The sequence below is a fragment of the Topomyia yanbarensis genome, chromosome 3, assembly GCF_030247195.1.
Source record: "Topomyia yanbarensis strain Yona2022 chromosome 3, ASM3024719v1, whole genome shotgun sequence".
Lineage (NCBI taxonomy): Eukaryota > Metazoa > Arthropoda > Insecta > Diptera > Culicidae > Topomyia > Topomyia yanbarensis.
In genome coordinates, this window is record NC_080672.1 from 147,127,087 (window position 1) to 147,151,469 (window position 24,383).

General features: G+C 37.4%; 1 protein-coding gene across 1 annotated transcript in view; it reads left to right on the top strand.

Moving 5' to 3' along the window:
- The window catches only part of LOC131692308 (tubulin beta-3 chain-like), a 39,875-nt gene extending 17,021 nt beyond the window's left edge, over positions 1-22,854 (top strand). The window contains exons 2-4 of the mRNA XM_058979293.1: positions 17,595-17,703; positions 20,642-20,886; positions 20,955-22,854. Of these exons, the coding sequence (XP_058835276.1) occupies positions 17,595-17,703; positions 20,642-20,886; positions 20,955-21,908 (1,308 nt within the window). The 3' untranslated portion in view covers positions 21,909-22,854. The remainder of the gene's footprint in view (positions 1-17,594; positions 17,704-20,641; positions 20,887-20,954) is intronic.
- The last annotated feature ends 1,529 nt before the right edge of the window (positions 22,855-24,383 follow it).

Sequence of the window (24,383 nt, forward strand, 5' to 3'; positions counted from 1 at the left end):
AATGAAATTTTGTGTATGGCAACTTTAGAAATAAATAACTTCCTACGCGAGTTTATCAATGAGTCACGATTTGTTTTTCGTTAGACTACTCTTGAGAAACCTAAAAATACCTGAATCAGCTTCCCGATTTTCTATATTCTAACGTATGCGGAATGAAATTTGGACAACGCTTCCAGCATTAAAACAAAAATGCAACCGGTTGCAAGGCATCATACTAAACGTCATACTCTAGGCACACTTATTTTAAACATCCAGTGTTAATTTCGACCCGCTAGGAGATACCATGTGAACGAAATGGCAGCGAACGCCCAATCTGGCACCTAGCTATTATGCAAAAAAAAGCTTTGGCGCATTGGAGGATTACGACATACTTTTTGTACCAAAGGCTGATAAACCTCCAAATGTACCAAAATTTCGCCCAAATGAGGATTTCTGGAATAATTTGAAGCAGAGAGTATATGCCAATAATTTTCGACCTAAAACAAACAAACGTGATAATCAAAATTAAGAAAGAAATTAAGAATATGCCAACATCAATTTTTTTGACTCCTTTGCAAAAAGTTCCTGTAAACTATCATAAAGCTTTTCGAATGGGCTCAATTTTTTTCTGCATTAAGTTAATAAGCTGACAAATGTTTTCATACAGAGAGAACATTTAATAAATGGTTTTCTACAAAAAATTGCCTTTTGAATTTTGTCCAAATTTTATTCCGCATACGTTACTTCCATGCAATTTTGAAGAAGTACATGTTTGGTTATATTCAAGGTACCGAAAGTAATATTCATTATTAATAATAAATAATATTGTTACGGTAGCAATGTTTCGCTAATAATTTGCTAAAATATATATTTTAGAAATTTGAAGAGATCAATTTTTTTAGATCTGGACGAATCTGAAACTGACAAGTCCATACAAGTAACAAGTAATATTATCACAAGGGTGTTAGAAAATGATTTGAGATTTAAAATTGCTTATTTACTCCTTCTCTAAATTGGCGGTCCAGAAATGGAAGAAAGCAAACAGAACGAAATCGAATATGATTTTGAATTATTCGGGTTGTTTATAACACACAAAGCACACCAATATGAAGAGATAAGGTGTACAAATGGTGAACCTAGTTAGACGTGTGTGACAAAGATCTATTTTGCGGAGAGTTCAGTCCCATTGAGACCAGCAGGTATTCATGAAACCTTGTTTTTTAGAATTTCAATTAATGCACCTTCAATTCAAAAATTTTCATTATAAAGCGAACAAAACCATCATGCGATTTGTAGATTATTAGAATTGTTTAAATCGAAAACGTTGATACGAGATGTATGAACATATGGTGTAAGAAGAAGGAGATGGAGAGGTTGATGGCGGATGCAACACCCAACCATACATTATTGAGACTTGGTTTATGGAAATCGGTTCAGTCATCGCCGAAGAACCGATGTGACTTTAATTTTGGACTACGTCCAGAACTCGAGAGTTTGGGGACTATCGATAGTGAACAATATATACAAAGAATCTTTGATTGGCCATCAGTGATCCAGACTTGCAAATAAGAAGTAATTTTATGTCCATTTTAAACTTTGAAATATTACGGTTGTACCGGTTTATATGGGAAATTAACCAGCCTATAACTCCGGAACCAAATGCTAGATATGAATACTCAATAGCAGTCCATGTGAGCGTTGTATCTTTCATTTTTCATTTGAAATAAAGTTTGCAATAATTATCATAGGAACTTGGAAAGTACCCGGGGGTATCCAGGAATCGGCGTAGGTGGCCAATGTAGTCAAAGCTGCCTTGAATGATCATTATTGATCTAGTCCCGAAAATACAAGTAATGTTGGACCTTTTTTAATATGTATCCCACCATTTGGACATCATGGTGTTACCAGTTTATATGGGAATTTGTTGTGTGATCGCACTTTTAACCCGTAACTCTGAAATCGGAAGTCTGATAGACAATAATTCAATAGCAGCTTATGCGAGTATTATACCGTTCATTTGAAACTAGGTTTGTGCTATTTGGTTAAGGCATCTAGGAGAAAAGTGAGTGACTGTATCGATTTTGTTGGCTATTTTCGGCAAATTTGAGACTAAGAGAAACGAAAGCAATGAAATTGAAAGATGGATAGGTATTCTAGCCAACAAAATCGATACAGTAGAACCTTGCGGCAATTAAAACATAGTCACATATAAACTAGTTGGTAAAAAAGTAGATAAAATTTCGATTTCTGCTAGCTGAGCTGTGTCATTAATTGCTATCAGCCATCCGTGTGTGCGGAACGAAAAAATCAATAAGTAGTTCAATCACAATAGGATCGGTGCGACACCGATACACAGTGTCGCCAAGCCGGACAAAACTTCGAAATTTTGTTTTAGATTTTTCGTGATTTAACATTTTTCTCTGTTCCTTAACAGGTTGAATAGAGTCTTCTCAAAATATTAAGTCCCGAAGACGAGAATTCATTTTTTTACAGAACTTCAAAGGTGAAATAGATGATGAATTCTGAGGAAAACTCTTTTCAAACCTAAGTTATTCAAATGAATATATCTTTTTAGTTAATATTTCGATTGGGGTCAAACTGATTTCATTTGAAAGGTTATTCGCTGGACTAATAGCTGCCATTCGATTTTGTCGATACACGCTTTTCTTCTCGTTCAGACATGAAAAACAAATAATAAATCGTGCAATAGTTTAAAGTTATAATGTTCGAAGTGGCTGTACTTTTTTTTTGAAACGGTTCGGAATGATCGCTTGTTGTTCATTATACTTGAAAATTAGTGTACTTTCCGAAAATAAATATCTTGTTTTGCCCCTTTCTGCCCCGAGGTATGAAAAAAGGTGATTTTTCATGATACGTCTGAAGGAGACGCATGGTATCCTTTGACTACCCAGGGTTCGCAATATAATTTATAGACGTGTCTTATCATTATCAACAATTGAAAAACCTATTTTAATCCACCTAGTGGTGCAATTGTGCCTTTCTCAATCATGAATCACGAGAATGTGTGCGTTGTTTATATTCATTAAAAGCTTTTAAATGCATATATTACATTTTATTATTATACATCACATGACAACTATATACAGGAAAATAAATCATTATTCGAGTTCTAAAATTTTGAAAAAGAAAAAACAGCCACGGTAATATTGAACTGGAAAAAGGTGCAAAATCGGCAAAGTCCCAAAAAGTCGATTTTTAGAAAAAAAAAATTTTCGAGATAACATAAAATCTCGACGTTTCATGCATTTTAAAGATGTTTGGCATCAAAAATACGAATTGGATTTCTGAAATTTCATGTTCAGGCTTTTTGGAAATTTGAGTTCAGGCTTATATGGGAATTTCATATGTGACCGGACGATTTAGTCTATATTTCCGGACCCATATAAGCGATCCGTACGAAATTTTATGGACATCTATGGGGATATTAAAGCTATCACTTGGGACTAAGTTTGTGAAAATCGGCCCAACCATTTCCGGGAAACTGATGTGAGTTCGTAAATTTTGAAAGATGGCCGCTTTTTCCGGGCATTTCCGGAACCGTCTATGGTGGTCAATGTAGTCAACGAAAGTTTGGTTGGCCGTCGGTGACCTAGAACAGCAAATTTAAGTTGTTTGAGAGACATTTTAGCGAAATTTTTTGCTTTCATCGGAGTATCGGTTTGAATCACAATTTGCTATGTGATCGCACGCCACAACCTGTAACTCCGGAACCGGAAGTCGGATCGGGATGAAATTAAATAGCCATTTACGGGGACGCAATACCTTTCATTTGAGGCCAAGTTTAGTCGAATCGGTCTAGCCATCTCCGAGACACCGATGTGACTGTTATTCTGAATTTAGATACTTCCGCCGGGGCTTCCGGAACCGAGGATGGTGGCCAATGTGGCCAAATAGACTTTGAATGGATGTTAGTGACCTAATACTACAAATCGAAGCAGTTGTGGTCATATTTTGTAAAAATTTTCACCTTTATACATTCATTGCAGAATTTATTAAAATCGACATTTTCTGCGTGTTCGTACTTATCACCCTGTAATTCCGGAACCGGAAGTCGGATCCATTAGAAATTCAATAGCAGCCTATGGGAACGTTGCACCTTTCATTTGAGACTAAGTTTGTCAAAATCGGTTCAGCCATCTCTGAGAAAAATGAGTGACATTTTTGGTCACATACACACACACATACACACACACATACATACATACACACATACATACACACACAGACATTTGCCGAACTCGACGAACTGAATCGAATGGTATATGTCACTCGGCCCTCCGGGCCTCCGTTAAAAAGTCGGTTTTCAGAGCAATTGCAATACCTTTCTATTGAGAAAGGCAAAAATGTGTGTTCTGCTAAAAAAATCACTCAACCTAATTTTTTGAAAATGAATTATCGGAAATAGTGCACTTTATATTCGTAAATGTTGAATTTTCTAAGTGCCAAAATTTTGAGGATTAAAAAATAAAAAATAAACATCAAATATGAATTCAGCGTCACAAAATTACCCTAATGTGAAGTTTTTATCAAATTCGGGCCACTTTTGAGGTTTTGACCGTCTTTTGTATGGAAGGTGATCACTGTGCGATAGCTTGGTGTCGATTGAATGCATACGTCACGGCTTGATGCTAGCAGAAAGGGAGAATAATGATCGCATGGTCGTTCTAGGCGAGGATTTGTGATGAATTTTTTGCCGGCGTCGGCGGTAGAACATGATGATGAGTTATGTTCTACCATAGACCATGCGGTAGACTTGGGTGCAACGCCCAACTCCTACTCTGCAGAAGGCAAAAAATTCTTCACATTTCCTTTCGATCATGCCCATATGAGCCTGCCTAGTTCTAGTTTTCCGGTCTAAGTTTACAACTGATTCGCTCTAAAATACCTATCTGTCTTTCAATTTCATTGCTTTCGTTTCTCTTAGTCTCAAATTTGCCGAAAATAGCCAACAAAATCGATACAGTAGATCCTTGCGGCAATTAAAACATAGTAACAGAAAAGTGAGTGAGTTTCGAAAATACATACACACATACAGACTTTTGCTGATCTCGACGAGCTGAGTCGAATGGTATATGAGACTTGGCCATCCGGGTTTCAGTTAAAAGGCCGAATTTCAGAGTGAGCATATCATTTCTATTGAGAAAGGCACAAATAGTTTGATGATACAGAAAGTGCTAGTCTATGCAGTCAATTTCCATTGCAAATTGGGTGAGTAATAGTGAATGTTCAGAAAAGACCTGCAAATAAAGCGTATAATTTGTGCACAGTTTTTCTTCACATCATTGCCCAGGTATCTGCGGAAGCCTCCTGCAAAATTTTATAGTGATGTTATTTTTACTATAACATAACAGATTTTAATAAAAATCGGAATTTTGGCTTCAAAGTGCTACGAAAAATTCAAAAGTCGAGCAAAAAATAAAAGCTTGGGAAATTATGTGAAGTACAACTGTAAAATTTCAAATCCTTTGGTCTAGTAGATTTTGTATTATGATGTACACTGAGTAATAAGTTTTCGACCAGGTGCCTCAGAAGATTAACTGTTTCTCGTCAATTATTAAGATTTTGCAATGAATTTTTGAGATAATATTGTTCAATTGTGGCTTTATCATATGGAAATTAACACTGTCTGTATCGCCAAAACGAATTTAAAATAGAAAATGTTTCTGTTTTACCGAAATAATCGAATTAAGATGACAGATGCTGATCCAACCAACAGCTTCAAATGGGTAGCGATAATGGCACATGGCGGAAATAAGCTCATTACCATATATTGTTACTTTTTGGGCAGGCTACAAATTCCGGGTTAGAGTCATACGAAGTATATTTCAAAATTAGGTATTAATTTGTCTGTTTGGTGTTTATTCAGTGCAGCGTCTTCAGCACTTATGTTGAATGAATTGACTACTAATCGTTACTTAACTTTGCATTTGTCCTGAGGCTTAATTCCAATTGCTCTGCATGTGCCATTGTTTCACTCAATTTGATGTTTTCTTTTCTGTCTGGCTGTGTACAAAAAAGTGGATTGTAGTGTAAAACACGAGTAGTCAGTAAACTCGATTTCCGTGTGCTCTGCGACCAAATTTAGTAACTAATTAATTCAATTCAATTGAATCAAGGATGATGTAATCAGCTTTATCGTTCTGATAAATTCTCTTATCTCTAGCAATGACGACAAATGGCCAGAGTTCGGTATGATTCAGTGGTTGAGCAATTCGCTCAGTTCAAAACAATTAAGTTGCTTAAGACAACAAAGACAGCATGAGTCAGCTGAGACTTTGGTTTTCAGCCTATGCTTGAGTTCCTGTACTGTCTGATGGTGTGTTGGCGCCAGTGACAAGAATGAACACTGTTTTATTTCATTTCAAATAGGGTTACTGTGCCCTAATTCATCTCAGCACCTCTATTCATCCCATCCATTTGAACACATTAGTTATAGCAGTGCATGCTATCTCTATTCATCGCATTAGCTAAAATGGTAGGATGAATAAGGATGCGTTGCATTCGACTTTTCGTTTTAACGTGAGTATTTTACATTTTCCAAGCCAGATTTTTTATTGATCTGCTTCTTAAGAACGAAGTAAAGATGTTGATTCCTTTTTAAGGGCCATCCAAGGTTATCAGCGAAATAGTGTGACACCGTGACTAATGAGATGAATACGAGTACGTCTACCCTAGGTGCTGTTTTCTTCAGAACATAGATTATAAAACTTCACCAGCCTAGTTTCGGGTGCAACACATTTTGGGAGTTTAACTAACACCCAATTCAAATGTAGCTGCGTAGTGGAGGCTTCTAAATTTAGAATTTCAACTAGCACATTTCGGAATTCTTGGAAGAAGGGAAAATGAGAAAAATAAGACGACCGCTGCAACTACACGTTGCATCCACTGATAAGTTGTCGCGTCGATGTTGGAAATGTGAAAGTAGAACCACGGCTTCCACACTGGGGGATCATGAGAAGAACATGAGGAAAAACATGGATGGTCAAAGTGAAAATTGACATGGCACGCTTATTTCATCGTGAGGTGCTACAGCAGTGTGATATTTTTAGAGATCTTATGGCATGTTCGTTTTTGACAGTGCACTACACCGGTGTAGTCGGTGCTTCACTCATTCATCCTGGAGTGTAATCGGTCTATCTCTTTTTTCGCACTACACCGGTGTAGCACAAGATAAAAACAAAAACGCTATTAGAATTTCCGCCATCAGATTGCATTGTGATGGACTTTCTTGCAGTATGTTAACTCAGCACTGCACGCGTCAGAGAGAATAGGGAGAGACTAATAATGAAAATCAGTCAAAACGGCAAAACTCCCTATGTGATGATTTCAACACTAGCATTCTGTCAACCGTTTCCACAGGCAGCACTTTAAATGACTCCTATTAAATATATTTTGAAAACAAACCGTATGGATTTGTTTAGAAAATGATGTGCATTTCGAAACAAAGAGATGAAATAATTTTAATGCTTGTTGTTAGGGTTCGTCGCGGTGCGGATGTGGGCGGTAAATGGATTGTCCGCACCGCAACCGCAAAAAATAATAAAACCGCACCGCTTACCGCAACCGCACTTTATTTACCGCACCGCGCGGTAATGCGGTAAAATTTTCATATTTTTAAAAAAAAAAAGTGTTGAAAAATTGTACATTTGTGTAACCAATTACCGTAAAACGGGGTATCTTTGATCACCGGGGTAAATTTGATCAAATGAGACTTTTTTCAGTAACGTACGATAAGATGATTCCTGCGAACAAAATTATCGAAACACAATGCGAATCATATTCCTAACATGTTCAGCATCTACCGGCAACGATTATTTTGTCTTTTAATGTACCTTTTTTGAACACAAATTCCAATTGAAAATGATACAACTTTCATACATCGTTTCAATCTGTCAAAACAATTGCTGGTATATTAATGAAATCAATCAACTTCAAGTGAACTGATCACTTTTTTAGAAACCGTGAATATTTTTGTCCAATAATTTATTTAAAAAATCCGAGATTTTTATTTATAACATTTTATTTCAACTATTTTTCCGAAAAATTTCGATAAAAATCGTCCGTATCCTTCCAGGCCTAATTCCCGGATCCGGCACAGTTCTTGGTCCGGACCAGTTTCCGGATCAGGATCATTTTCCAAATCCGGACCTCCCGGAGCCGGACCAACTCCCGATCCGGAACAGTTTCCGGATCCTGATCAATCCCTGGATATAGCCTTCATTTCTCCTTACCAGGTCTGGATCTAAACCAGGCCCAGACTTGGTGCTTGAATCCAGACAAGTAGATCCGTAGGTCTTGCTTCCCGTACTTGACGGGAAGGACTGTTCATGTTTTGTGCAGTCGTTACCTTGCTGTTGACGTCCACGATAGAAAAGAAATTTCAATTTAACACCCACCGAAATACCCTAACATTTTTCGGGGTAGGTTTTTTCTTACTGTGTTTTGAAGCTAGCCGAGTGTGAGTCGATCTTCAAATACGGAATGTGTCGCGTGGAGAAAATCGAAACTTTATCCGCGTTGTGTTCGCTTCGCTTGATGCGCAATACAATCACAAGCAAAGTGTTTCACACTTGTTGACAATCCGACGCGCTAATATTTGTTGTATAACAATTGATGAAACATGAGAGCGACGCAATGATTTGAATGTGTTAGTATTGCCGTTTGGGGAATTTTTTGTTGGGACCATTTTAGTATTAAACGTCTTGCTATTGGAGCATTTTTTTATTACCGTAAAGGTATTACGGCCGTGTTTTGGGTACATTTTTTAAATTTTTAATCATTTTATTGATGGGTTGGTTCACCATATTGACGGCTCTGATCGAGATGGGCTGAAAATTTTAACTTTTTCCGAGCCGTTTTCGGAAGATTTTTCAAAACACTATTTTTCCCGATATAATGCATGTCCTACATATTCTAAAATTTAATACAATCTTGCTACACATATTTTCGACAAAATGCCGAAGAAATTGATTAATCCCATTCAGTACAACAAAAGATATAAGCGTTCAAAAGCTTATATGATTTTTCTTCTTAAATTTTGAAAAAGGGCTATATTGAAAGATAAGCCGTTAGTCACGACAAAAGAAGCTTTTGGGTAGATTTTCAATTATTCAAAAAACATTTTTCTTGGAAAACAGAACATACGAGTCTGTTTGTTTGAGTTCTTTTTTGGGAAAAAGAACGTACTAATATAACACACAAATAAAATTTGTCAAAATGACCATGTCTGCTTTCTGTCAAAAGTTACGACGGGTTGCCGGCAACCGACCACTTTCCTCTACGTACCTACAAAATGCACTGTCAACTCATTGTACACACACGCAGCAAACACACGTCGTATCTTGCAGTATTAAACTCAAACCAAACCCACCCTACCAACCTACTCTTCCCACCCACATTGCTAATCCTTGTGTGTACACGACTCGAACCTATCGTATTTCCATTTTCGTTTATGCAAAGTTTCAATTCGCGCATCGCACGATAAGGGACCATCCATAAATGACGTAGCATTATATGGGGGAGGGGGGAGTTTTGTATTTTGTGATGATGTGTGACGACAGGGGGGTATCGTGTCATGCTACGTAGCTTTAATAACTAACATAGCATGTCATTTTTTTAAAAAAAATTGCGGGGACAAGGGGGGGTAGAGTTACCGTCAAGCTACTTAATTACCAGGGGGGGGGGGGTATTTAGAAGTTTGTGACGAAATGCTACGATGGGGGAGGGGGGGGAGATGTTAAAAATCACTCAAAAAATGCTACGTCATTTATGGATGGTCCCTAAACTTTGCATTCAGCAAGGAAACGGATGCTAGCTATAAGGGGTCATGCATATATGACGTAGTATTTTGAGGGGTAGGGGGGGGGGTGTCTATACCAAATTTATGACGAAGTGCGACGAGGGGGAAGGTAGGGTCAGAAGTTGTGCGACGTAGCATTTAAAGTTTAAATTTTGTTGACGGGCATCAAAACCCATTGATTAGAGAAAACAATTTAATGTTCCTCCATTCCCAAGTTACTTTTCACGCGGTTTTTCATTTGGTAAATTTCACGGTTCGCGCAATTGCAGGCTCTCAAAAAAAGGGAAAGTAACATTTGGTAGCTAATATTGCTAACTAGTAGACTTAGTTTGGCAGCTGAATTAAATTTTCTTTCGCATTCAACCAAACAAAAATTTTGTAATATAATTGAACTTAAGCTTCCTAGAATCGTTGGCAACTGCAGACTTGCGAACTTCTCTTCATGCTCTATGACATGTAAAATTCCAAACAAAGCTATCAACACTATATTTGTCATGAAATTGGCTTGATTTGTATGCAATTTGCTGTTATAATGAAAATTTTGATAAAAGTCGTCAAACATTTTGAAAGGACATGTATTTAAAAGAATTGAGAAACATACGAATTTTTTTTTATCTCCCGGCGCAACGCAACTATGCCTGGAATAGATTGACTCATGCATGGGAGTTTTAACGTTTTCTAATATTTATTCCTTTTTATGGGTTTTTAAAAGTGTACTACTGAAATATTTGAATTATATAGTAATAGAACATATTTTAGTTAATTCAGTTTGGTGGCAAAAAGATGGAAACCCATCCATAAATAAAAAAGATATTAGCATTCAAAATTGTACCGCAAAAACGTGATATTGCTTGATTTTAGATTTTAGAATGACACCCAATTCCAGATAGTACACTAAGACATCTTCAATGTCAATAGCAATTTCCACTTGTGAAGACATTCACCGCTAAACATTGTATCGTTTCATTAGACTGATTCCACCAAATGCCCTAATACTTTACTGGTTTGCAGCAACTTGGAGAGAAGTAAAACGAATCAACGTTGAATGAGACAAATTGCAGCTCCCAATCGAAACCATTATTTGCTCAAGCGAGAAACCATGAAGGCAGCTTATAATTATAATTAATCCAATCTGCAGCTTGATTGCTATTTGTTATTTATTCTAACGGTATCGAAAATAAAAGATTGCGCACCGTGCCAGTGAAGACTCCGTTTCATGGCGCACATTTCGGTCACATGCATAGGGCATTCACCTTATACGGCTGGTGGCTGCTCAACTCTATGTTATGCAGTCCGAAATATACTTCTGTTTCCAAGAGTCACATTATAGATGGACGACGTTGAACGTACTTTATTAGAGTCGATTCCGCATCGTGGTGCCTCAGTGGAAAGTGCGCTTTCCTTCGTAAGTAATTTTCACACGTCAAAAAATAACAAACGACACATCTTTTATTTATAGAACTTTATAATTTATGCACCCATCGCTCGTCGTGCAGGATCCTGCGGGTTCTGCGTGATTTATTCTTACAGAGAGACGTTCTCTAAAGATGCTGATAGCTGGATTGAAAAGTGAACTTGGACGATGGAACTGCAACTCGTCGCTATCATCAATAAAGCTTACCTAAGCTGACCAACTCTGATAAAAAAATCCGTATTTTATGCGAACCGTTCGCCGTGTACGTTTTTTTTTGACAGAGTTGGGCAGCATAAGCATATCTCATCGAAGCGATGCAGTATTTCTTCTTCATACAAAAGTTGTAAAAAAGTGAAAAAGTTCTGAACAAGCGTTCTACATATCTTATGAAAGAAATGTACAAAATTAGCTCAAACTTTCATGAGTTTTTCCGAGCCCCGGAGGGCCTAGTAACATACACTCAGCTCTATGATTTAGGACAAAGTGTGTATGTATGTGGCAAATTCCTTCGTATTTCGCAGCAATGGCTGCACCTATCGCATTTAAACCAACTTTAAACGAAAAGCGTAGCACTCAGACAGAACACTATTAATTTGTTTTTGATTCTGATGTTTAATTTCCAAGATATGGATGATTGTTTGCTTGAAGAATGCACTTTTTGCAGTTTTTTTAGACTAACTGTTAAAATTGACAAGATAGACGAACGTTTCGCGTATTACCAGAAAAATTATTCGAATACCTTTCCAACCAGCTAGGGAACCAAACACCTGACATTATGCAATATTAAATTCCACACATATTATTATAACTTGTCCTTATTTCTCCTAGGTGGAGAAAAAATTTTGGGTTAAAAACTATTTTTGAAGTAGAATACTTCTAACGTTTCAATATGGGGTCCCGTTTCAAAAATTTCAGTTGAGAAATTTTCCCAGGTTTGAAATGCGAATATCTTCCGTTCTACTGGACAAAATCGCAATATTTTTGCACTATCTGGTCGGAAATTTGTGCACGTATTTCGTATTAAATTTCGGAATTACTGCGACTACTATAAATAAACCAAAACAAGGATTTTCAGAAAATCCTTCGGAAACAGCGAGGAAAATGCGCAATTTGCCAGCATATCCCACGCAGAGCCGTCAAAAAGGAGCATGTAAGCGTTTCATTACATACGGGAATGTTATATATACAGGACACGCGAGCTTGTTTTGTATCAGTGGGTGCTCGCTTACCACACGAGCAACATGCTCGTCCGGACGGTACAATGAGCGGTATCATATTTGCGTTCCCGTACCAAGCGTCATCGCAAGGTTCTTCGTGATAAAATCCAGGGAATCACCAAATTCGGCGTCTGGCTCGTCGTGGTGGTGTAAAATGCATCTCCAATTTAATCTACGAATGCTGATGGTGTGCAGAAAAATGTCATCCGAGATGCCTTGACCTACACTGAACACGCCAAGCGCAAAACCGCAATGAACGTCGTCTATACTCTGAAGCGGCAGGGACGCACTTTGTATGGATTTGGAAGTTGAAAAGGTAGAACTCACTTGTATCATTATAAAAAAGGCCCTTTTCATGGCCACCAAAACCATTTCAAAGAATAAGTTTGCATTTTCTGTTTCATGGACTGTTTCTCCCTGGAGAGCAATTTGGGTTAAACCCTAAATTGTGATTTATTTCAGTACGTAAATTGCAAATATGGTCAGAAACAAACTGGAGTGAAGTGGAAAACATTTTTACTAGGCGCATTCAAAAAAGGTTCCAATTCTCAAACATTTTACCAAGGTGCCGTATTACATTACTCTCTTTACCCTGAGTGTTCGATAATCTCCGTAGTGGAAACACAATTTCAATTTTGTTCTTTATCAAAAATATGTCGTCGACCAACAAAGGGGTGGAGCTACGACGAACACATATTGAGGACAACACAAAAAAGGACGAGCTTACATTGTGCTGTAGTCAGGTATAAAAACTCAGCATGCTGTTGCTCACGATCAGTTCGTTTCCAGCATCAGCATACAGCAGTTCGTTTGCAGCATCTCCCGCAAAATTTAAACCGCAGTCCGCGTGCTGCTGTCAGAAGCGTTGGCCAAACACGCTGTCTTCGATGGCACCAAAACTGTTACCATATACACCAGCTCCAAGTAAATTTCGAACACTGCCCAAAGAAAAGGCCCTTTTCAGGGCCATCAATTTATCGACAAAGAATGAAATTGAAGTTTTGTTATTACAAGCATCAGCTTGTCAAGAGCGTTGGATGGTAAGTGAGCCACTTGTGAACAATACCGTCGCTTTCACGAGAATGGCACAAAATCAAAAGTTATTTGTGATTTATAGACATTTTAGTGTAATGATTCAATTTACAAAAATCGAACGTTTTCTAACGTTTCGATATAGGTGCTCCGTTTCAAAATTTTCGGCCAGAATGCTGCCTGTTTTTTCAAACGTGAAAATCTGCTGTTGTATTGAATGAAAACCTTCGATTTTTGCGCTGATTGGAAATAGTTGTGACTAATTCTGTAGAATGTACATTTACTGAAATAACGGATTTTGTGAAAGCAGTGGTTGGTCCGTACGATTCGATTCCAAGCGAGCCAGACTAGTTTTCGTTGGAAGGTCCACCTCTGACAATAGAAGTAAACTATTTTATATTGAATTCAAGTACAACTTCCTTGAAAACAGCACAGCTAAAAAACTTTTGGGAAAAACGCGCAAACCTAAATTTTCTACTATAATGGAAACTGCCTGTGCCCAGCCGCACTGCATCATCAAGATTGATAGTAATTCAAGCCGGGAGGAAAGAGGTTGTAAGGCAATGGAAAACGAAAATTTCATTTATATCTTACTGGAATATAATTGGCTGGTCCTGAAAAGAACTTGTTGGTTTATATTGGGTCACAATTTAGGCCTGCTCGATTGCTGATAGCTGTGAATTTCTCGCAGGGTGACAGTTTCTGTTCAGTAGTGATGAGGCTTCCTAACGCCAACCGTGACTGGGGCACTTTTACGCGGCCTTCGTTGCTTACTGCTTGCGGGGAGGCTTTCCTCCGGTGGACTTACGAGCGGTATGTTTGGTACGGGCCATTTATCAACAAAGAATCGAATTGAAATTTTGTTATTACAAGCATCCGAAAGTAGCTTGCCAAGAGCGTTCGATGGCAAGTGAGCTACTTGTGAACAATATCGTAGATTTCACGTAGAATGACACAAAATAAAAAGTTATCATTTGTTTGTTTGTCTACAGTTTCGTGTTTACTAGGCGCATTCAAAAACGGTTTCAATTCTCAAACATTTTACCAAAGTGCCGTATTACATTACTCTTTTTACCCTGAGTGTTCGATAACCTCCGTATTGGAAACACAATTTCAATTTTGTTCTTTATCAAAAATATGTGGTCGACCAACAAAGAGGTGGAGCTACGAATAACACATATTGAGGACAACACAAAAAAGGACGAGCTTACATTGTGCTGTAGTCAGGTATAAAAACTCAGCATGCTGTTGTTCACGATCAGTTCGTTTGCAGCATCTCCTGCAAAATTCAAACCGCAGTCCGTTTGCTGCTGTCAGAAGAGTTGGCCAAGCACGCCGTCTTCGATGGCACCAAAACTGTTACCATATACACCAGCACCAAGTAAATTTCAAACACTGCCCAAAGAAAAGGCCCTTTTCAGGGCCATCAATTTATCGACAAAGAATCGAATTGAAATTTTATTACAAGCATCAGAAAGTTGCTTGCCAAGAGCGTTGGATGGTAAGTGAGCCACTTGTGAACAATATCGTCGCTTTCAAGTAGAATGGCACAAAATAAAAAAGTTATTTGTGTGATTTGTAGACAGGTTAGTGTAATGATTCAATTTACAAAAATGTAGAATGTTCAATTACTGAAAATAACAGATTTTGTGAAAGCAGTGGTTGGTCCATACAATTCGATTCCAAGCGAGCCAGACGTTTTCGTTGGAAGGTCCATCTCTGACAATAGAAATAAACCATTTTATTTTGAATTCAACTACAACTTCTTTGAAAACAGCACAGCTAAAAAACTTTTGGGAAAAACGAGCAAACCTAAATTTTCCACCATAATAAAAACTAGTGCCCCCGCCGCACAGCATCATCAAGATTGATAGTTATTCAAGCCGGGAGGAAAGGGAGAGGGAGGTTGTAAGGCAATGGAAAATTTCATTTATAATAATAATACTTTATAATTGGCTGGTTCTGAAAACAACTTGTTGGTTTGTGGTTTATTTTGGGTCACAATTTAGGCCCGCTCGATTTCTGATAGCTGTGAATTTTTCGCAGGGCGACTGTTTCTGTTCGGTAGCGATGAGGCTCTTAACGCCAACGGTGACTGGGGCACTTTTACACGGCCTTCGTTGCCAACCAGTCCCCTGTCAAGGACGACGTCTCTGTACAGCCAGCATCACTGCCATGAAAGGCAAAACATTGATTTTGAACCGAATGATTAGAAGCTGTATTTAGTTACAAAATGTCGATTAAATTATTAAATCATCCCACAAGATGCAAAACGTCGTGTGGAATGCTTGAATATCGAGCATAGCGCCGAACATAATTCTTTGTTTGGGGCTTTATAGCTATAACGCCCCATATATGTCGGTCGCTGTCAAACTCCATATGATGGTATAGGGTTGCCAGGGGGTTGTTGCCAACTGCTTGCGGGGAGCCTTTCCTCCGGTGGACTTACGATAATTGATAATTCCAAAAATACTCCAAATAAACTATGAATGTGCTAAAGTCGACAAAATCGCATAGAAATTGCTTATTCCAGAGCAGAATTTACCGGTCTAAAGTGTATTCTACTTCACTCCGGTTATGTCTCTGACATTACCCACCCATCTTTTTTCTCCACTAAAGAGAAAATTGTTTTAAACCACTTTGCGCGTAAAGGACACGAAACCTATAACTAAATTAGTTATTGGAGGCGTTTCGAGTTCCTCTCATAAGAATCCGACACTAACTTAGTTAACGGACTAAGCTATTCCCCGTTGCTTTATCTGTCTTTCCACAACAAATTGCTTTAATACACATAGGTTAAATACTTCTAGAAAGGATAGCGTTTTTATATGTTTGCGCCATTGCAACTACACTACTCAACTTGCAAATTATCGATTACTGTTATTTTTCAAAACAGTCAAACTAGTACGCTAATAAAAATCTGCTCTGAATTTGATAAAATTGAACAGGACGAATGGATCTGGTTCTTAGTAATAATTAGTAATAGTAATTAGTAATTCAGATTTTCCGGAGTAATGTTCCAGTGAGTCCTAAAATGAGACATGTTTATATCGTGAGGATAAAATGAACATGCTGTTTGGTAAAATGAACACCTTCTAGCAACCTGCATTTTCCGTGCAATACTGTTGTCCCAGCGGATCATGAGCATTACACACAGGGCATTTTATGGGCAAAAAATAACTTGTCACGGAAAAATTTAATTTTTATGGCATAATAATAACCAATTTACAATCCTGTGGCATCGAAAAACTTCTACTAATTTGGGGTTATCCATGGGTAATTAAACTTGTAGGATCTTTTGAAAAGCAGTGAAGATATAGCAACTTAAGGTTAGCGTTCCGACTAATCTTGAGGCTTGGTACTTAGAGTGGCAAGATGGTTCATATTGGCCCCACCACAACCTGTTCATTTTACCCCCCAAGACATTTTATTTTCAAACAGCCATTCCGGTTGAGCCATTTTATCCTGATCCCTACTTATTGCGGTGGAATATCTGCAAGAGGCTCAATTATTATGATGAAACACCATTTTCAGAATAAAATTAAAATTCACCTCAAAAGATCTTATTTTCTACTTACCGAATTTAACATCAGCGACAAATATGAACCCTGATTTTGGTTTTTATTGTATTTATTTCACATTCGATAGCTTTTTATCAAAAGAAACGGTTTTTATATACTTTAAATACTTGACAGGTCAGGTTTCTGTGAAGTTTGCTCTAAATTTAACAAACATTGACTTGATTTGGCTACCTGTTAATTTTACCCCCTGTTCATTTTACCCACAGTTCCCCTAGTACCCACGTTGGCCTGTTACGTAGTAAAAAATTCAGGAGCCCTCTTTACTCTGTCACAAAGTTTCAATTTCCAGCTATGGATAAAACATGGGAATTTCTTTAATTGAAACCTAACCCGGGTACCGCGTCGGGCACATAACGGTTGAAATGTTCATTTTGTGTCGCGAAAATAAAATTTACGGCACTTCAATGTTGAATCCCGTATACCTTCCTCGTCAAATCTTAGACCTGACTCCGTGTTCATTGAAGTAGTTTACTAGAATTATTGATGTAGCTCTAGTTTTGGTTTTCTAAATAATCAAAATTAATTGATCATATTTTCTTTTTATCTTTTAGTTCTGGGAAATCATCTCCGAGGAGCATGGAATCGATGCGACTGGCATTTACCATGGAGAATCGGATTTACAACTGGAGCGTGTTAGTGTGTACTACAATGAAGCCTCAGGTGGGTTACATGACGTCATAATTTTAAAGTAGTACGAGAGGGTGTAGTATATTTTAGATAATATTTACGACTAGTAATTTATGGATGGTCCTTTACGTGCATTTCGAAACATGAATTCGTTCCCTCCTCAATTAGTTGCTAATATTTTTTACAAATCGAAAGGAAACTTCACAGTTTACTACTGATGCCTAGTTTCTGGCGTAAAACTTGTTTCAAATATTTAAAAACTTTTGAAATGTGAATCAGCATAAATGTTTGTTCAAATGTTGGTTTTACATTTCTTATAAAAGAAATGTATAGAATTCGCTCAAACTTTCAAGATTTTTTCCGAGGCCCGGAGGGCCGAGTCTTATATACCAATCGACTCAGCTCGACGATTTGGAACAATGTCTCTCTCTCTCTCTCTCTCTCTCTCTCTCTCTCTCTCTCTCTCTCTCTCTCTCTCTCTCTCTCTCTCTCTCTCTCTCTCTCTCTGTGTGTGTGTGTGTGTGTGTGTGTGTGTGTGTGTGTGTGTGTGTGTGTGTGTGTGTGTGTGTTTGTGTATGTGTGTGTGTAACGGACAAACTCTCATTCGTGTTTCTCAGCAATGTCTGAACCGATCTTATCCAAACCAATTTTAAATGAAAAATCTATCAAACAGTAAGAATGCTATTAGTTTGTTTTTGATTCTGATATTTAGTTTCCAAGATATGAATGCTTGAATGTGTAAAAATGGCGTTTTTTGTAGTTTTTTTAAATTATCTGCCGAAATTGACAACATTGATTAACACTTTATATATTTTTAGGCAGCGAATATACGAATACCTTTCGAACAAGCTATAGATTGTTGAAATCGGACTTTATCAAAAGAGATATTTAACATTAAATGCGGACGAAAGATTTTTATCATTTCCCATTGCCAGAAATATGACCAAAAACATGTAATCTATTATTAACGCCAAAACGGCTTATTTTAGGTCAATAGTATCTTCGGAGAATTTAATGGAGGCAATATGCCCTTTCTTTTGGTATTGTGCTTTTGCTGATTAATCCCCCTATGAGTGAGATATTTTCACTATTCTTGAAAGTGATTATATCAAAATGATGCCTTCAGCAAATTTGTAGCTCCAACTTTTTCGAATAACTTTACTGAAGACTTCAAATATCTATTTTGAATACTTTAAAAGTTATGGCTTGTTGTTTGTGGATTACTCTTCGTCGCCTATTTATTGTTCAATATAGTAATAATCCATTGAAATAAGCCAAACATTATTTCGATAAAACGAATTTTGTATTTCATTTTTTTCTATCTACAACCTCTAGAAATAATCATCGAACACTTCCAAGTTGTCTGGAAGGAAATTGATAACTTATCAGTGCGAAAATGTTCATTTGTGCGAACCTTCTGACTGCAATTTTTCTAACTTATAACCATCGGATCGATCTGAAACATATCGAGAAATGAAAATCACGAACTCTGTTACTATTTTCTGAAAAATTAATTCTGCATAATTTTAAAACTTAAAAAATTACGGTTTCGGAATTATGCCGTTTGGACAGTAAGATCGATTTTCACAAAACCCCCACCAAACCGAATTTTTGGCTACGCCGCTGACTTCAAGTAAGTAGAAACAAAGTCGTTCTACACTCGTTCTCAAGAAACTTCTTCGAACGCTGAATATCTATTATAATACATTGAAACTCCGATTTTATCAGCCAAATATGAACATATGTTTGATGGGCTCTAGCAGACGAACAAGACTGAATTCGAGTAAATCCTTTTTTGAGCATGTTTTCCTTATCATGAAGATGGAAAAATGCAAAAATAAAAAGTTCATCATTATCAGAAATAGTTATCAGACTTCATCAAGGGACGGGAAGAATATTTTAACAGCTTCAGTTTATTATAAAGAAAAAAATTGCCCGATTTAGTCAATGTCCCTATTTTGTCAGCCTAAAATACACCATGAGACTGATAAAAATGGGTCTTTATTGTATGTATTATTTCACCTTAATAGGTACATTTCATTTTTGGGGATTTTTTTTATTGCATCGAACTACAACAATTTTTAGGTAGTTTTCAAGGGGTTATTTTACAGACTTATTCCAAAATCTGGCGAACCTATTCCAATTCCAATTCGTTTTCCTAATAAGTTTGTGAAAATTATAAACTATTTGAAATTTTTTAATAGTTTTATTTTTTATTTAACCGTGTTTTTTTAATAAATAGTGACCATCGCTTCACAACGTAGTCTATTTTTCATGGCTTGCGGTGAGCAACCCGCTACGACTGTAAGCACAGTGACAATAGTCTAATAAAAATCTATCCCGGCATTCGAAAGGCAAATAGAGATGAACAGCAGCAATCATCATTTGATTGATGCTAATCGTCGACAGGTTTTCAGTGGTGATCTTGCGTGGCTTAATTTTTGTCGTCTACCTTTATCAGGACACATGCTAGTGAACGCGGGTGATTCGTAGTTATGCTGCCTAAGCTCAACCCTCATTAGCAGAAGACAAAGATTAAGCCCGCACGATATTAAGCTTGTTATAATGACCCTGCCACTTCTAGTTTTCCGTTCTGTTTACTTCACATCCTTGCTCTCACTGGAGCTCTAGTTTTCATAACTTTCCATACCCAGTAATCTCTAGCTAGTTGAAAGTCGTTAAAATATAGAGGTACCGCTTGTTCGTTTGCGTCAGTCGTTGCTCGATTTTCGCACGAGCAGTACCTGGGCAATAATGAACATGGCAGTGAAGGCATGGCAAACTTTGCATAGACGAACTCATTCGTGTATGCAAAGTTTCTAATCGCACAGCACGGCAAAGAGTACGCGATACACATTGCGCAATTGCACACGGTAAAGAAACGGATGCGAAACGGGTTGCAGTCGTGTATACACGATGATTTGTGACACTACTATTTAAATAAATACTGTTTGGTTTTGTTCTTTTGCAGCCTACTCCCGCTCATCGGGTGGCAAATATGTGCCACGGGCAATTCTGCTCGATTTGGAGCCAGGCACTATGGAGGCTGTTCGTTCTGGACCGTATGGAAAACTGTTCCGTCCGGATAACTTTGTATTCGGACAATCCGGAGCCGGCAATAATTGGGCCAAAGGTCATTACACCGAGGGTGCTGAGTTGGTCGACGCCGTGCTGGACGTGGTGCGCAAAGAGTGTGAGAACTGCGATTGTCTTCAGGTAATTATCAAATCTGGAACTCTTAAATTGAACAGCATTGTTGATGGTTTTATTTTTTTCATTTTTAGGGCTTCCAACTGACGCATTCTTTAGGAGGCGGTACTGGTTCTGGTATGGGAACGCTTTTGATTTCTAAAATTCGCGAAGAGTATCCAGATCGAATTATGAACACGTACTCTGTAGTCCCTTCGCCTAAGGTGTCCGACACTGTTGTGGAACCGTACAACGCAACCCTCTCTATTCATCAGTTGGTCGAAAATACGGACGAGACATACTGTATCGACAACGAGGCTCTGTATGATATCTGCTTCCGTACACTGAAGGTACCGAACCCAAGTTACGGTGATTTGAACCATCTGGTCTCGCTAACCATGTCCGGTGTAACCACATGCTTGCGATTCCCTGGTCAGCTGAATGCTGATTTGCGTAAACTGGCCGTAAACATGGTTCCATTCCCGCGTCTTCACTTCTTCATGCCCGGGTTCGCTCCGCTGACTTCACGTGGATCCCAGCAGTACCGTGCACTGACCGTTCCGGAACTGACTCAGCAAATGTTCGATGCCAAAAACATGATGGCCGCCTGCGACCCCCGCCATGGTCGATATTTGACTGTTGCAGCCGTATTTCGTGGTCGTATGTCAATGAAGGAGGTAGACGAACAGATGCTGGCCGTTCAAAACAAGAACAGTAGCTACTTCGTCGAATGGATTCCGAACAACGTTAAGACTGCCTGCTGTGATATTCCTCCGAAGGGTCTGAAAATGTCATCTACTTTTATTGGGAACACCACTGCCATCCAGGAGCTATTCAAGCGCATCTCTGAACAGTTCTCCGCTATGTTTCGTCGTAAGGCTTTCTTGCATTGGTACACCGGCGAAGGCATGGATGAGATGGAATTCACAGAGGCGGAGAGTAACATGAATGATCTGGTTTCAGAGTATCAGCAATATCAAGAAGCGACGGCTGAGGATGAGTTCGAACAGGAAGAGTGTGCTGACGAAATGGAAGGTGAATGCGTTTGAATCAGTCATCATCGCTGGCCGTAAAGCATTTTTACTATTTATTTTTTTAGTTAGATAAATCCAATTGATATTTCATGTGTATTGAAATTTATGAAATAGACTTTAACAAATCTAATCCTTTATCTAAATTTGGATCTCAGCATACACACTAATCGACCAGAGCATTGTTTTTAAATTCCCCACTATTTTCCTATCCTGTTTAGATGAAATTTTCATTGCAAACAACACATAAATTGATTATCATTAATTTCATAGGATTGACAAATCGAACATGATAGATTTTTAAGAATTTTAGTGTATTGTCCAACCTGTTTCTATTCCACGGTTTGGTGACATCCAAATGCTAAATAAAAACATACATTAAGTCAATATTTCTATGGCAAAGAAATAGTTTTGCATCATTTATATTCGGAAAGATTTCTGGCATCGGGTGGTGAAGTAGGGACAGTTTAAAATGCTGACTAGAAGAAGTTTCAAGAGTCAGGTTGGATTAGTAGGATAAAATCATTCTTCTTTCATTTAGCAATACGTCTGTAGTTTTTTGCTTTTTGTTGAAATTGATCAGTCTCTAAATTCAGATATTCAGTCCATTTGTGTCGTACAGGAAGACGTTTGTAGGATTTAAAAGTCATTCTTTTAAAGTGTAATAAACGTGAACAGTTTTGTACTAATCTTTTGATCTATCGCTATTTGATATTTATTATTTGAACATTTGATGAATGGTGAATAGAAGGCATACGGAATAGTCGGTTTAGTTTGAATTGAGCAGTCGATATTCTACTGCCATAACAGTCCCATTTCCAAATTGTTTGCCGGTGGGTCTGTTGTTCGTATCAAGGCAATACCTATACCACATAAAAAATAGCTGGTGGAGAAAGTTAAAAAAAAATGATGATGTTAATTCTTAAAAAGGAATAATGAAACCGTATTTTGTATTTATTTGTAATCTGTTGTATTTATTTGTGTGATCACAAAACCCATAAACCTGCTGAGCTATTGCCGTGAAAAAGTCTATCGTATAAACTGTGAAACTGAACCACCTATTGTATTTGAGCTCGATTTATCTCCATATTTTACACAGTCAACATTCGTTACAAGAATTTTATAAGCACAAATTTCAATAGGGTAAATAATGTAAAGTTGGACTATAGAGAAACCGATCAAGATTGGAACTATTTGAAAAATATACGACACGACATATTATAATGAAATAATGCGCCAAAATCACCTTATACTGCAAAATTTAACATATTTTAATCAATCTGTCATGGTTACATGTAGTTGGAAATATTTTTATGACACTAAATTTTCCAAAACACAATTACTTCTTTTTCTGATACATTATGTCGTCTTGAGTGAGCTTTGTTGAATAAGCTTGCTAATGATAAAACGCTCGAAAATTGGAGTTTTATGTTTTATGGAGTTTTGTGAGCAAATATCAGTACATTTTCATTTAAATAGTTTGGAAATACTACGGAAAATGTCATAAATAAGATTTTAAATAAAGTATAATTGTGGTTTTTACATTTCTTATAAAAGAAATGTATAGAATTCGCTTAAACTTTCAAGATTTTTTTCCGAGGCCCGGAGGGCCGAGTCTTATATACCAATCGATTCAGTTCGACGATTTGGGACAATGTATGTGTGTGTGTGTCTGTGTGTGTATGTAACGGACAAACTCTCATTCGTGTTTCTCAGCAATGGCTGAACCGATCTTATCCAACCCAATTTTAAATGAAAGACCTATCAAACAGTAAGAACGCTATTAATTTGTTTTTGATTCTTGTGTTTAGTTTCCAAGATATGAATGCGTAAAAATGGCATTTTTTGCAGTTTTTTAAGATTATCTGCCGAAATGGATAACGTAGATTAACACTTTATATATTTTTAGGCAGCTTATACGAATACCTTTCGAACAAGCTATAGATTGTTGAAATCGGACTATTATCAAAAGAGATATTTAACATAAAATGCGGACGAAAGATTTTTATCATTTCCCATTGCCAGAAATATGACCAAAAACATGTAATCTATTATTAACGCCAAAACGGCTTATTTTAGGTCAATAGTATCTTCGGAGAATTTAATGGAGGCAATATGCCCTTTCTTTTGGTATTGAGATATTTTCACAAATTTTCTTGGAAGTGATTATATCGAAATGATGCCTTCAGCAAATTTGTAGCTCTTACTTGCGAATAACTTTACTGAAGACTTCAAATATCTATTTTGAATACTTTAAAAGTTATGGCTTGTTGTTTGTTGATTACTCTTTTTCGCCTATTTATTGTTCAATATAGTAATAATCCATTGAAAGAAGCCAAACATTACTTCGATAAATCGAATTTTGTATTTCATTTTTCTATCTACAACCGCTAGAAATAATCACCGAACACTTCCAAGTTGTCTGGAAGGAACTTGATAACTTATCAGTGCGAAAATGTTCATTTGTGTGAACCTTCTGACTGAAATTTTTCT